This window comes from Mobula birostris, chromosome 4 (genome assembly GCF_030028105.1).
Source record: "Mobula birostris isolate sMobBir1 chromosome 4, sMobBir1.hap1, whole genome shotgun sequence".
Taxonomy (NCBI): Eukaryota; Metazoa; Chordata; class Chondrichthyes; order Myliobatiformes; family Myliobatidae; genus Mobula; species Mobula birostris.
Genome location: NC_092373.1, coordinates 93,447,412 through 93,460,240, shown reverse-complemented (window position 1 = coordinate 93,460,240; position 12,829 = coordinate 93,447,412). Strand labels below are relative to the sequence as shown.

General features: G+C 48.7%; 2 protein-coding genes across 2 annotated transcripts in view; both read right to left on the bottom strand.

Annotated features, from left to right (window-relative positions):
• Positions 1-4,107: 4,107 nt before the first annotated feature.
• Positions 4,108-6,892, bottom strand: LOC140197063 (uncharacterized). The gene is made up of 2 exons (XM_072256981.1): positions 6,880-6,892; positions 4,108-6,369 (listed from the first exon to the last, which is right to left on the bottom strand). Exons 1-2 carry the CDS (start codon positions 6,890-6,892, stop codon positions 4,205-4,207), a joined length of 2,178 nt encoding a protein of 725 aa, XP_072113082.1. The 3' UTR covers positions 4,108-4,204.
• LOC140196482 (LIM and senescent cell antigen-like-containing domain protein 1) overlaps positions 6,558-12,829 on the bottom strand; it is a 235,756-nt gene continuing 229,484 nt past the window's right edge. The window contains exons 5-7 of the mRNA XM_072255767.1: positions 11,584-11,632; positions 10,457-10,532; positions 6,558-7,014 (exon numbers count right to left, since the gene is read on the bottom strand). Of these exons, the coding sequence (XP_072111868.1) occupies positions 6,900-7,014; positions 10,457-10,532; positions 11,584-11,632 (240 nt within the window). The 3' untranslated portion in view covers positions 6,558-6,899. The remainder of the gene's footprint in view (positions 7,015-10,456; positions 10,533-11,583; positions 11,633-12,829) is intronic.

The window sequence follows — 12,829 nt, the reverse complement described above, 5'->3', positions numbered from 1 at the left end:
ATAGGCCAGTAATTTAGCGGTTGGGAAGATGTTGGGGTTGATTGTTAAGGGTGTGGTTTCAGGGTACTTGGAGGCAAATGATAAAATAGGCCAAAGTCAGCATGGCCTCCTTAAGCAAAAATCTTGCCTGACAAATCTGTTGGAATTCTTTGAAGAAATAACAGGTAGGATCAACAAAGGAGAATCAGTTGATGTTGTGTGCTTGGATTTTCAGAAGGCCTTTGACAAGGTGACACACATGAGGCTGCTTAACAAGCCACGAACCCATGGTATTACAGGAAAAATAGTAGCATGGATAGAGAATTGGATGATTGGCAGGAATCAAAGAGTGGGAATAAAGGGGGCCTTTTCTGGTTGGCTGCCAGTGACTAGTGGTGTTCTCCGTGGTCAGTGTTGGGACCAATTCTTTTTACATTATATGTCAATGATTTGGATGATGAATTTGAATGGTTTGTGGCCAGGTTTGCAGGCGATACAAAAATAGGTGGAGGGGCAGGTAGTTTTGAGGAAGTAGAAAGGCTACAGAGGGAGTTAGACAGATTAGGAGAATGGGCAAAAAAGTGGCAGATACAATGCACTGTCAGGAAGTGTATGGTCATGTACTTTCGTAGAAGAAATAAAAATATCAGCTGTGCAAAGGAACTTGGGAGTCCTCGTGTAGGATTCCCTGAAGGTTAATTTGCAGATTGAATTGGTGGTGAGGAAGGCAATTGCAATATTAGTATTCATTTCAAGAGGACTAGAATATAAAAGCAAGGATGTAATGTTGAGGCTTTATAAAGCACTGGTGAGGCCTCACCTGGAGAATTGTGAGCAGTTTTGGGCCCTTTCTCTAATGAAGAATGTGCTGACATCGGAGAGGGTTCAAATGAGGTTTATGAAAATGATTCCTGGATTGAAAGGCTTGTCATATGAACGTTTGATGCTCTGGGCCTCTACTCACTGGAATTCAGAAGAATGAGGGGTGACCTGATTGAAACCTATCTGATACCAAAAGGCTTCGATAGAGTGGATGTGGAAAGGATGTTTCCTATGGTGGGGGAGTCTAAGACCAGAGGACACAGCCTCAGAATAGAGGGCATCCTTTTAAAATGGAGATGAGGAGGAATTTCTTAAGCCAGAGAGTGGCAAATCTGTGAAACATGTTGCCACCACGCAGGTGGCTGTAGAGGCCAAGTCATTGGGTATATTTAAGGCAGAGGTGGATAGGTTCTTGATTAGTCAAGGCATGAAGGGATATGGGTAGAAGGCAGGAGACTGGGGCTGAGAGGGAAAATGAATCAGCCGTGATGAAATGATGGTGCAAACTTGATGGGCCAAATTCTGCTCCTATATGTTATGGTCAAACAGGAGTTCAGAAGAAGCTTGTTTACCTAGCTTGCTTGCTTGCTTGGAGGGATAGTTAAGAATGGGGCAAAGTAGAACATAGGAGGGAGAATGGAAAGCAGGTGGGACTGACTGTGTGAGATGAACAAGGCTGGTAGAAGGTAAATGTGGAGTAGAGAGTCTAGCACAGGACCGGAAATCCAGCAGTCTGCTCTGTAACTTAGCTATGTGTAAACATCCGTTGAACACAGTCAATCAACAGCTTGAAATGCACCAACGGTGAGAATCCATGTTACAGCATCCTCTTGGTCAAATATCTCACAATTCCAGGGTTAGACCTGGAGTGATTAACAAGCTGCAACTCTTGACAGGACCGCCTGCGTTTTGGATTTCCTTTCAGGAAGGTTACACTTGTTAAAAGGAGGTGCACTGCAAGTTCTTCCTGGGGAAGAGAATGCAGTATTACAAAGAGAGCAAAGAATGAGAGCAAATCTCATTGGGACAGATTAAACATTTGGAACTGATTTAGAAAGTAGTCTTGAATGTAATTGAAGATGGAAGAGTGAAATGGCCCCCACACCTCATGTTCCTACAATAGCGGAGGGTAGAAAATTCGGGTGGAGAACTTTCTGTGTCACTGAGACACAGTGTTTGCATCCCACACTTCCCATCCCTGGACCATAAACCCTCTCCCACCCCCCGACACTGAACTGAGCCGCACAACCCAGGAAGATTCCTGGTCCAACCCTGTCCATCCAGCTGACTGGGCTAGGGGCAGAGAGTGAGCATATGATTGTGCTTGGGGCCTGTGAAGTAGGTCTGGAAACCCAGGGCTTCCGTTTATGATCCCTGCCCAGCACCCACTCCCAGTCCATGGGCATCGGGTGAGGAATGGTGGGCTCTTGCAATGTGATGCCTGACATCCATGAGGTCTCCTGCTTGGATTCATGTGATCTTGGGCAGCAGGTAGTACCAAAGTGACCAGGGAGGGTGGGACTGGTATTGTGTTCTTTCTGTCTCTCTGGTCATTGTTTGGTGTCCTGGGAGATGGAGAATGAGTCACCTATCAATTAATTTCTGCTGTCACTAGGCACCATGAACCATAGGCATCAGCCGCAGGAGCTTCAGTTACTTAATCATTTTCCATTGTTTTCCCATGATTGCATTGGATGAGACTGCAGCATTCTTTAGAATGTTACAGGGTGAGAGCAGAGTGTGATGATAGTGAAGCACTCAGTAGATCAGGCAGCATCTATGGATGGGGGCAGTCAGATCTGACAAAGGCTCTCAGGCCTGAAACATGACCGTTTCTCTCTCCACAGATGCTGCCTGACCTGGTGAGTGTTGACAGCTGTTTTTATTTCAGATTTCCAGCACTTGCAGTTTTGTTGGGCTCCATGCACCAAATCATGAATCACTGCCCAGCACCTAGTGAGAGTCTGCTTCATGAATCCATTCCATTGTGGGGAGGGGAGTAAGGTTGAGCACAGTCTCCGATTCTGCTCCAACAACCCTTTACTTTCACCTCTCCAGCTGGCCGGTGAGTCTGTTTTGATTTGAAACTCTATACAGTAACACGGAGTCTGAGAAGGAGCCAAGTGCTTTAACCTGATAGTGTCCAGACAGCTGTTTTGTCTGTTTAATTGAGCATTGTTCAGAGCTATGGCCAGCTGAACCAGGGGCGTCAGTGTTAATGTTGGGTGATGATAATTGCTTACATTACTTGCATTAAATCTGCCATTTCAGGCTTGGGAGACCTCTCACCCATAAGCCACATCTGTGGTTTCTGAATAACTTCTGTTGGAGAACACCACCCCTTCACACTACCATCTTTTTGGGGTTTCGTTCTGGTCAGTCACGTTTTCTTCATCAAGGTGGAAGAATTAATAGATTCAACTCGGCAACAGCTCTCCAGCCTTAAGCAAGCACTGAGTAAATCTTGCAAGGTTTACTGTGCAGAATCTTACCCAGTTCTTTCAATCACAGGTTGGTGACAAGATGAAGGTGTGTTACTCACTCCAGAGTAACTAAAAGACAAAGATTCAGCTTTGTGTCTGTTGGTCCATCAGACCATGGGTTCAGCTCTGAAAAAGTAACTTAAGTGAGGGGTATTGTAGAAAGCACAGTACTAATACCCCCTGAACAGCCCCTGGCTCAACCCACACTCAAAAATGTCGCAGCTCCTTTTCTCACACAAACATGATCAGGGCCACTCTTAGAGCACGTTAAGATGAGATATAAATTTGTAAGGAGTTTTTATTTTCTTTCATGGGTTTCCTCCAGAAGCTCTAGTTTCCAAAGATTTACAAATATTAGGGTCAGTTAGCTATGGGCATGCTATGTTGGCGCCAGAAGCATGGGGGCATTTGTGGGCTGTCACCAACACATCTTCAGCCTGTGTTGGTCCTTAACACAAATGATGCATTTCACTCTATGTTTCATTGCATCATACATGTGACAAATAAATCTAATCTAAATTCTTATTGGTGGGAAGATGGGGTTATTATTGGAGAGGGTGAGTTATTGTTTACGGAAGGGTTGTTGGAGGAGTGGATTATTGTCTGGGAAAGGATTATTTCTGGAGGAGTCAGTTATTGTTGGGGAAAGAGTTATTGTTGGAGGGGAGTGGGGTACTGGTCAGAGAAGGAGATTGTTTCTGGAGAGGAGTGGGTACTGGTCAAGGGAATGCTTATTGTTGGGGGGTTAGTTTATTGGTTGGGGGAAGTGTTATTATTGGAGGGGTTAAGTTATTGGTCAGAAGAAGGGTAAATGTTGGAGGGGTGGGTTATTGGTCAGGGGGAGGTTTATTGTTGGAAGGGTTGGGATATTGTTCAGGGAAAGGGCTATTGCTGGATGGTCTGAGTTATTGGTCAGGGAATCAGTTATTGTTCGACTGGTTGGAGGAGGGGATTGTTTCTGGAGTGGGTGGGTATTGTTTGAGGGAAGGGGATTGTTTCTGGAGTGGGTGGGTATTGTTTGAAGGAGGGGGATTGTTTCTGGAGTGGGTAGGTATTGTTGAGGGAAGGGGATTGCTTCTGGAGTGGGTGTGTATTGTTGAGGGAAGGGGATTGTTTCTGGAGTGGATGGGGATCGGTTGGGGGAAGGGGATTGTTTCTGGAGTGGGTGGGTATTGGTTGGGGAATGGGATTGTTTCTGGAGTGGGTGGGTATTGGTTGGGGAAGGGGATGGTTTCTGGAGTGGGTGGGTATTGGTTGGGGGAAGGGGATTGTTTCTGGAGTGGGTGGGTATTGGTTGAGGTAAGGGGATTGTTTCTGGAGCGGGTGGGTGTTGGTTGGGGAAGGGGATTGTTTCTGGACTGGGTGGGTATTGGTTGGGGAAGGGGATTGTTTCTGGAGTGGGTGGGTATTGGTTGGGGGAAGGGGATTGTTTCTGGAGTGGGTGGGTATTGGTTGAGGGAAGGGGATTGTTTCTGGAGTGGATGGGTATTGGTTGAGGGAAGGGGTTTGTTTCTTGAGTGGGTGGGTATTGGTTTCGGAAGGGAATTGTTTCTGGAGTGGGTGGGTATTGTTTGAGGGAAGGGGATTGTTTCTGGAGTGGGTGGGTATTGGTTGAGGGACGGAGATTGTTTCTGGAGTGGGTGGGTATTGGTTGGGGAAGGGGATTGTTTCTGGAGTGGGTGGGTATTGGTTGAGGGACGGAGATTGTTTCTGGAGTGGGTGGGTATTGTTTGAGGGAAGGAGATTGTTTCTGGAGTGGATGGGTATTGTTTGAGGGAAGAGGATTGTTTCTGGAGTGGGTGGGTATTGGTTGAGGGACGGAGATTGTTTCTGGAGTGGGTGGGTATTGGTTGAGGGAAGGGGATTGTTTCTGGAGTGGGTGGGTATTGGTTGAGGGAAGGGGATTGTTTCTGGAGTGGGTGGGTTTTGTTTGAGGGAAGGGGATTGTTTCTGGAGTGGGTGGGTATTGTTTGAAGGCGGGGAATTGTTTCTGGAGTGGGTGGGTATTGGTTGGGGAAGGGGATTGTTTCTGGAGTGGGTGGATATTGGTTGGGGAGGGGGATGGTTTCTGGAGTGGGTGGGTATTGGTTGGGGAAGGGGATTGTTTCTGGAGTGGGTGGGTATTGTTTGAGGGAAGGGAATTGTTTCTGGAGTGGATGGGTATTGGTTGGGGAAGGGGATTGTTTCTGGAGTGGGTGGGTATTGGTTGAGGGACGGAGATTGTTTCTGGAGTGGGTGGGTATTGGTTGGGGAAGGGGATTGTTTCTGGACTGGGTGGGTATTGGTTGAGGGAAGGGGATTGTTTCTGGAGTGGATGGGTATTGTTTGAGGGAAGGGGATTGTTTCTGGAGTGGGTGGGTATTGGTTGAGGGACGGAGATTGTTTCTGGAGTGGGTGGGTATTGGTTGAGGGAAGGGGATTGTTTCTGGAGTGGATGGGTATTGGTTGAGGGAAGGGGATTGTTTCTGGAGTGGGTGGGTTTTGTTTGAGGGAAGGGGATTGTTTCTGGAGTGAGTGGGTATTGTTTGAAGGAGGGGGATTGTTTCTGGAGTGGGTCGGTATTGTTTGAAGGAAGGGGACTGTTTCTGGAGTGGGTGGGTATTGGTTGGGGAAGGGGATTGTTTCTGGAGTGGGTGGGAACTGTTTGAGGGAAGGGGATTGTTTCTCGAATGGGTGGGTATTTGTTGGGGGCAGGGGATTGTTTTTGTAGTGGGGTAGGTTATTGTTCGGGGAAGGAGATTGGTTCTGGAGTGGGTAGGTATTGGTTGGGGAAGGGTTGTTGGTTGGGAGAAGGGGATTGTTTCTGTAGGGGGGTAGGTTATTGGTTGGGGGAAGGTTATTGTTGGAGGAGGTGGGTTATTGTCGGGGAAAGGGTTATTGCTGGAGGGAGAGAAGTATTGGCCAGATATTGGACTTAATGAATGCAACAATTGAATCAGATGTCCCGTGATTCTCCCTGTACAAACTGTTACTTTGTACTCAGCAGACAGAGACCGAGGTTTTCCTGCTCCGGGTCTACCAGAGTTGCTGCTGTTAGAACTTATCTGCTCCAAATACCGTGCCTGCTCCCTGGGCTCCCTCAGTGCTATGAATCACAGTGTTGCTCCAGCAGCACACATCAAAGTTGCTGGTGAACGCAGCAGGCCAGGCAGCATCTATAGTTAGAGGTGCAGTCGACGTTTCAGGCCGAGACTCTTCGTCAGGTCCCGGCCTGAAACGTTGACTGTACCTCTTCCTACAGATGCTGCCTGGCCTGCTGCGTTCACCAGCAACTTTGATGTGTGTTGCTTGAATTTCCAGCATCTGCAGAATTCTTGTTGGTTGCTCCAGCAGTGTCACCAGAAACACTTGTTTTCACAGGAGCTGGTTCAACATTTCACTTTCTGGTCAATCAGGGAACACAGAGAATGCACTAGCAGGCACAGACCTGGGTCCCTTCACTGGAGCCACAAGTAACACCCCCTTGCCCCCACCCCACTGTACAGCAATGAATATCTGGTCAAGCATCATGTCACTCCCTCCCTGCAGAGTATATTTAGAGCATCCCCAACCCCTGTGCTGACATCTGACAGGAACTAGGTGATTCCGGATTCACGGATTGTTCCCATTCTGGCTTTACTTCCCAGTGTTTTTCTCAGTCAGGTTCTTCAGCCGCTTCTTCAGTTCCAGCGGGAACTTCTCGTAGCATCTTTTGCACACAGGCTTCATGTCAAACTCCACAAACTTGTTCCTGCACAGGAAACACAAAGCCGCTGAGCGTCACAGCCGGAGCACTCCCACCCGCGGATGCTGCCCGACAGCTGTTCCCCCTTGTCTGCAGGTTCTGCCACACGCTGTCTGGGCGGGGGTGTTGGAGCCGAACTGAATCCGTCTCAGTGTTACAGGAGAGATGAGTTTCCTGGAGTTACCAATAACTGGACCGACTCCAGATGCATCCTCCAGGGAATAAAAGCCGATTTCAGGATACGGGAATGTGGTGGATGGGAGACCCAACGCTCCCAAAAGAACTGTAAGGTGGTAGAGCCACTGTCTCGCAGCAGCAGAGACACAGGTTCGCATGTTCTCCCCGTGACTGTGTGAGTTTTCCCCCAAGAGCTCCTGCGCTTGGGTTTGCAGGTTAATGGGCTGTTGTAAATTGCCTCTGGTGTGTGGATGAGTGGCAAAATCGGGGGCGGGCGGGGGGGGGGAGGGCTGATGGGAACGTGAGGAACAAAGTGGGATGAATGGAAGATGAGTATAATGGGAGGTTGATGGTCAGTGGGCCGAAGAGCCTGTTCCTGTGCTGTATCTCTCAGTGCCTAGAGAAGAGAACCTACCTGCTTATAAAATGCAATCCTTGGCCTTTCCTATTCCTGTTTTGATTTAATCCGGGAGCATCACTGACAAAACTAAACCCGATTTCCCATTCTGAATAACTGAGTGACTTTCTGGATCATTTCACACCGCCCAGTGTCAGTGTTTTGCCAGCTGCTTGAACTGAACCAGTCTTGGTAGAAAGCTCTCGTATTAGTGCAGGCAAGTCACTGGAACCAAGGTATATGTGTTGGAGCATTCCGATTCCCATTCCCATTCGGACACGTCATTCCTTAGCCTCCTTTCGTGTCATGGTGAGGCCACTTTCAGAGTGGAGGAGCAACACCTCATATTCCGTCAGGGTAGCTTCCAACTTGATGGCATAACCAGCGATTTCTCCTTCGGGTAAATTCAGCCCCCCCCCAATTTCCCCCTTCTATTGCCCACTCTGGCCTCTTGCCTCTTCTCACCAGACTATCACCTCCCCCGGTGCCCCTCCTCTTCACTTTCTCCCGTGATTACCCCCTCTCCTATCAGACGCCTCCTTCTCAAGCCCTTTACCTTTCCCACCCACGTCTTCATCTGTCACCTTCCACCTTTCCTTCTTCCCCTCCCCCCAGCTTTTTATTCTGGCATCTTCCCTCTCCTTCCCGCTCCTGAAGAAGCGTTTCAGACAGAAACAACAACTGTTTATTCATTTCTATAGATGCTGCCTCACCTGCTGAGGCACTCCAGCATTGTGAGTGTGTGTGTCTGTGTGTGTGTGTGTGTGTGTGTGTGTGTGTGTGTGTGTGTGTGTCTGTATGTGTGTGTGTGTGTGTGTGTGAGTGTGTGTGTGTGTGTGTGAGTGTGTGTGTGTATGTGTGTGTGTGTGTGTGTGAGTGTGTGTGTGTGTGTGTGTGTGTGTGTGTGTGTGTGTGTGTGTGTGAGTGTGTGTGTGTGTGTGTGTGTGTGTGTGTGTGTGTGTGTGTGTGCTGTGCTTTTCTAGCGTCTGCAGAATCTCTGGTGTGTTCAAACAGGGAACACCGAGGCTGCAGTATATCTAGAAAACATATTGCACGAAGGCTTTTTCCTTAAAGGACACCAGATCCCGTAGCTCACTACCCTCCCAGTTCATGGAGCTATTGTTTATTAGGATTACTGTACCACCATTGAAATGAATGGTCGCTCGGGTTGGCTGCGTGTTTGGTGGGTTGTTCACCGAGCCGGGGGATTAGGTCTCGAAACAGTCGAGCTGATATCAGCGGTGTGTTGTTTCTGCAGAGTGCTCGCGTTTATATCGTTCCGACTTGTTGTTCCGGTTGGCTGGCCGTCACACTGGCAGCTACTCTCCGCTGGATCCCGGCGGTTCTTCGGGTGTCTGAGGCTCACTCCGCAGTCCAGAGTCCGCAGACGTAAATTGCATCTACTTCGATGTGCTTGTCAGTAGAGTCTTCCATCGGGGAACCAGCGCTCAGAACGACCGATACGGGCCAGCGGAGACCGCTCAGATACTCGGCTGCCCGGGACCCAGCGGAGACCAGCGGCCAGCGTGGCAGTCAACCAATGCGAACAAGTCGGAGCAATGGCAGTACTAGCACCCTGCGGAAACAACACTCAATTGCACACTGATGATATCAGCTCAACTGGTGACAAAACATTTGCGACCTAACCCCAGACCCGGCGAACAGCCTTACAGACAACTGCCAGCATCATAGAGAGCACGCTCAGGCCCTTCAGTCCATCGCGTGTATGCCAACCATTTACACAAATCCCATTAAATTACCTCCACAGTCCACATTGTATTCACACAGTAAGGGACTATCTATGAGCAGGACCACAGTGAGCCTCAGTGTGAGGTTCCCAGTAACTGTCCCCAGTATTGTCCCTGGCAATCATCCTTGGTAACCATTCCTGGCAACCTTCTCTGATAGAGTCCCGACAACCTCCCTGGTCATTGTCCTGGCAACTATCACTGGTAACAGTGAAATGTTAAATAAAAGCAGAGGTGGGGAGAAAATATCATTAAAATCTGTTCCTGAAGCGGGTTCATCCCCCTACCGGCCACACTCAGGACTGAATATCTGTCCTCCACGTGTGCCTGCAGATGTGCGTATATATAACTCCTACAGTTGATACTCCCGGTACTTTGTCTGCCGCGCGCGCGCGCGCCCGTGTCTGTGTGTAACCCTTACAGTCCACACACCAAGTCATTTAGCTAAACTACTTAGAGGACCTGCGTCTCCCTATCGCCTACTACAGGACATTGTTCACATTTCTAACAATCGTTTAGCCTATGGAGCTTGTACTATCTCCCAACAGAGCTAAGTCAGTCCTTTTCTCCGTCTTTCTCTGTAACCTGTGTGTGTGTGTGTGTGTGTGTATGAGAGAGAGATCCATAAACACCCCCACCAATCCCTGGCACCCCCACCCCAACACTAGGGGTGGTTTACAGCACTGATTAACCTGCCAGAAGGATTGATCCCCATGCCGAGGGCACTGGGGTCAGAGACGCTCCAGCTGAAGAGATGCTGGCTGTCGGTCTCACTGGTCAGTGGGAGCTGGCGAGGGACGTGGGAGCAAAGGTAAAACAAACAGCTGTAGGTCTAAGCACAAGTGCCTCCTCAACGGGGCAGCATGAGGCCGGTTATCAGCGCTGCCTTGTGTGCATCATTTCGATGGTTGTGTGAGTGTCACCAATGTGACAGCACGGAGAGAGTTTTTATAACTCGGTCAGCCCCTGGTGCTGGGGAACTTACGCCAATGAGCCGAGCTTAGATGTTAATCTTGGTCATCGTGCAGTAGGTAGGGTGAAGGGTTTATATCCCTACTTTATATCTCCGTGCCTTACTGGTGGGACTGTGTGCGCAGAGGAGGTCAGCGTGGAGGCCGATACTTACTTCAGGGTGAGCTTGGAGCGACAGGTGGAACAAGCAAAGCAGTGGACACACCAGGTCTTGTTGAGAGCTGACACCACTGCAACAGAAAGCAAACTGCATTATCTTCATGTCCCACCACCCCCGATAATTCATCACCCAACGTTTGAAGCAACTGGGTCGCTCAGAAATGGCAAGTGTCCGATCAGCCCCTCTCAACCTTCTGCCCTCCCTTCAAACAATGTGGTCCTCAGTCTATTTTCGATGCCCTCGCCTTGTATTGCTGCCCACAGAAGGTCCACTATCTCAGTCCTGGCATTTGGGGACAGATCATACCCATTTCCAACTGTGCAGAAGTGATGTTTGACATGTCAGGCCCAGCTTAATTTTAAACATTTTGCACAGTTCTGTGCTCTCCCACCACTGGAAATACTTCCTCTCCCTCAATACAATTAACTCCTTCCATGCCTCAGTTAGCTTGCTCCTAACCCTCTCATCACAAGGGAATGCAGGCTGTCCCAGGTAAGGAAAAGGTTCCATATTTACAAGTGTCCACATGTGGATTTTCATCATAACTGGGAAAATACACAAAAAAACACTTGCTATGGTAACTATATCACCACCATACTGTATTAGTGGCATCAAAAGCAGATAAGGTAGATAAGAAGGAAGAATTACTAAGAGTTGGGGGGAGATGGAGGCAGGGAAGAGGAGAGGGAGAGGGATTCTGCCATTCATAGAAACAAATGTATTGGGAATGTATGTAGGACTTCTGAATTTAATGATATTATAGGAGCTCTTTCATACATCTAGAGTTGGACATTCATAACCTGGGGCAGTCTGTACAAGTCTGATCTGTACAACCCATCCTCCGAAGTTAATCCTTTTAGCTCTGGTTTCATTCTGGGCCACACCACTCCAGGGTTAATGTGACCCGGTACTGCAGGGTGATGCCGCAGGACTACAGGATGAGGCTTAACCTGAGGTCTTGTTGCTGGGGAGGGAGAGACAGATGTGGGGAGAAGAGGAGAGAGGAAAGGAGCAAATGGAAATATTGATCACACCTTGAGCGTAGAGATAATGAGGGACAAGAATCGATATCTACTTGGGAGCTGATGAAGCTGCTGGATGCAGGTGGACTGGATACTCACCATCACCCTCAATCACACGGTTGCAGTGGTAGCAGACATCTCCAAACAGCTGAGGAAACAAACACAGCCAGTGAGAATCATAAAAACTGACACATCAACAAACGAGCTGTTGGAGGAACTCAGCAAGTCGGTGGTGGAAATCCCACTTCCATATTTGATAAATCTCTAGATCAGGGTCTCGACCTGGAACATCGACAATTCCTTTCTCTGCCACAGATGCGACTCAGCCTGTTGAGTTCCTCCAGCAGATAGCTTGTTGCTCCAGGTTGCAACACCTGCAGTCTCCATACATCAGAAGACAGGGAGCTGCGACATTTCAAAGCACCTGTAATACACCCAACGGGTCAACGGTGTAGTTAGTCACATTACTGAATTAGTGAGTAACACTCAGTGTTACAGGGAGAGTGTTACTGTATTAGTAGGTAAATCTGCTGTACCATTTCACGTATTACAATGAGTAACATTACCATTTAAATCAAACAATATTATTGTGCAAGAGACGTTCTGGTACAGTAGGCAGATGGCAGAGCTGCTGCCTCACAGCACCAGAGACCCGGGTTCGATCCTGATCTGCTGTGCAGTCTGAGTGGAATTTGCACCTTCTCCCTGTGGCTGTGTGAGTTTCCAGCCACATCCCATCGATGAGCAGGTTGGTAGGGTAATTAGTCACAGCAAATTGCCCCAAGTGTGTAAGTGAGTGGTGGAATGTGGGAGGAACTGATGGGAAGAATAAAATGAGATATTCAAGGAGTGATGCCTCAGAAAGGCAGCATCTATCATTAAGGAAATGGGTAGAAAAAGTCGTTTTTTTTTAAAACACTGCTCGGGGAGAAGGGTCTGCACTGCGCAGGCACGTGACGTAGCGCGCCAAGGTTTAAAAAGCAGACCACCATATACAGCGGGCAGCGTTGTGAGCGGGCAGTGGAGTGAGAGGGAGCAGAGTGGGACGGCTTTGGCTCAACGGGCTTCGGCGAGAACAGGCAGAGGCCAGGGTAGGTTCCGGTAAGTTTTTTGTTCAGATTGTCTAGCGTAGAGAGAATGCCAGGCAGGATGTTGGAATGCTCCTCTTGCAGGATGTGGGAAGTCAGGGAGCCCTCCGGTGTCCCTGACAACGACACCTGCAAGAAGTGCATCCAGCTGCAGCTCCTGACAAACCGCGTTAGGGAACTGGAGCAGGAGCTGGATGACCTGCGGATCATTCGGGAGAATGAGGAGATTATAGATAGTAGCTCCAGGGAGGTAGTTA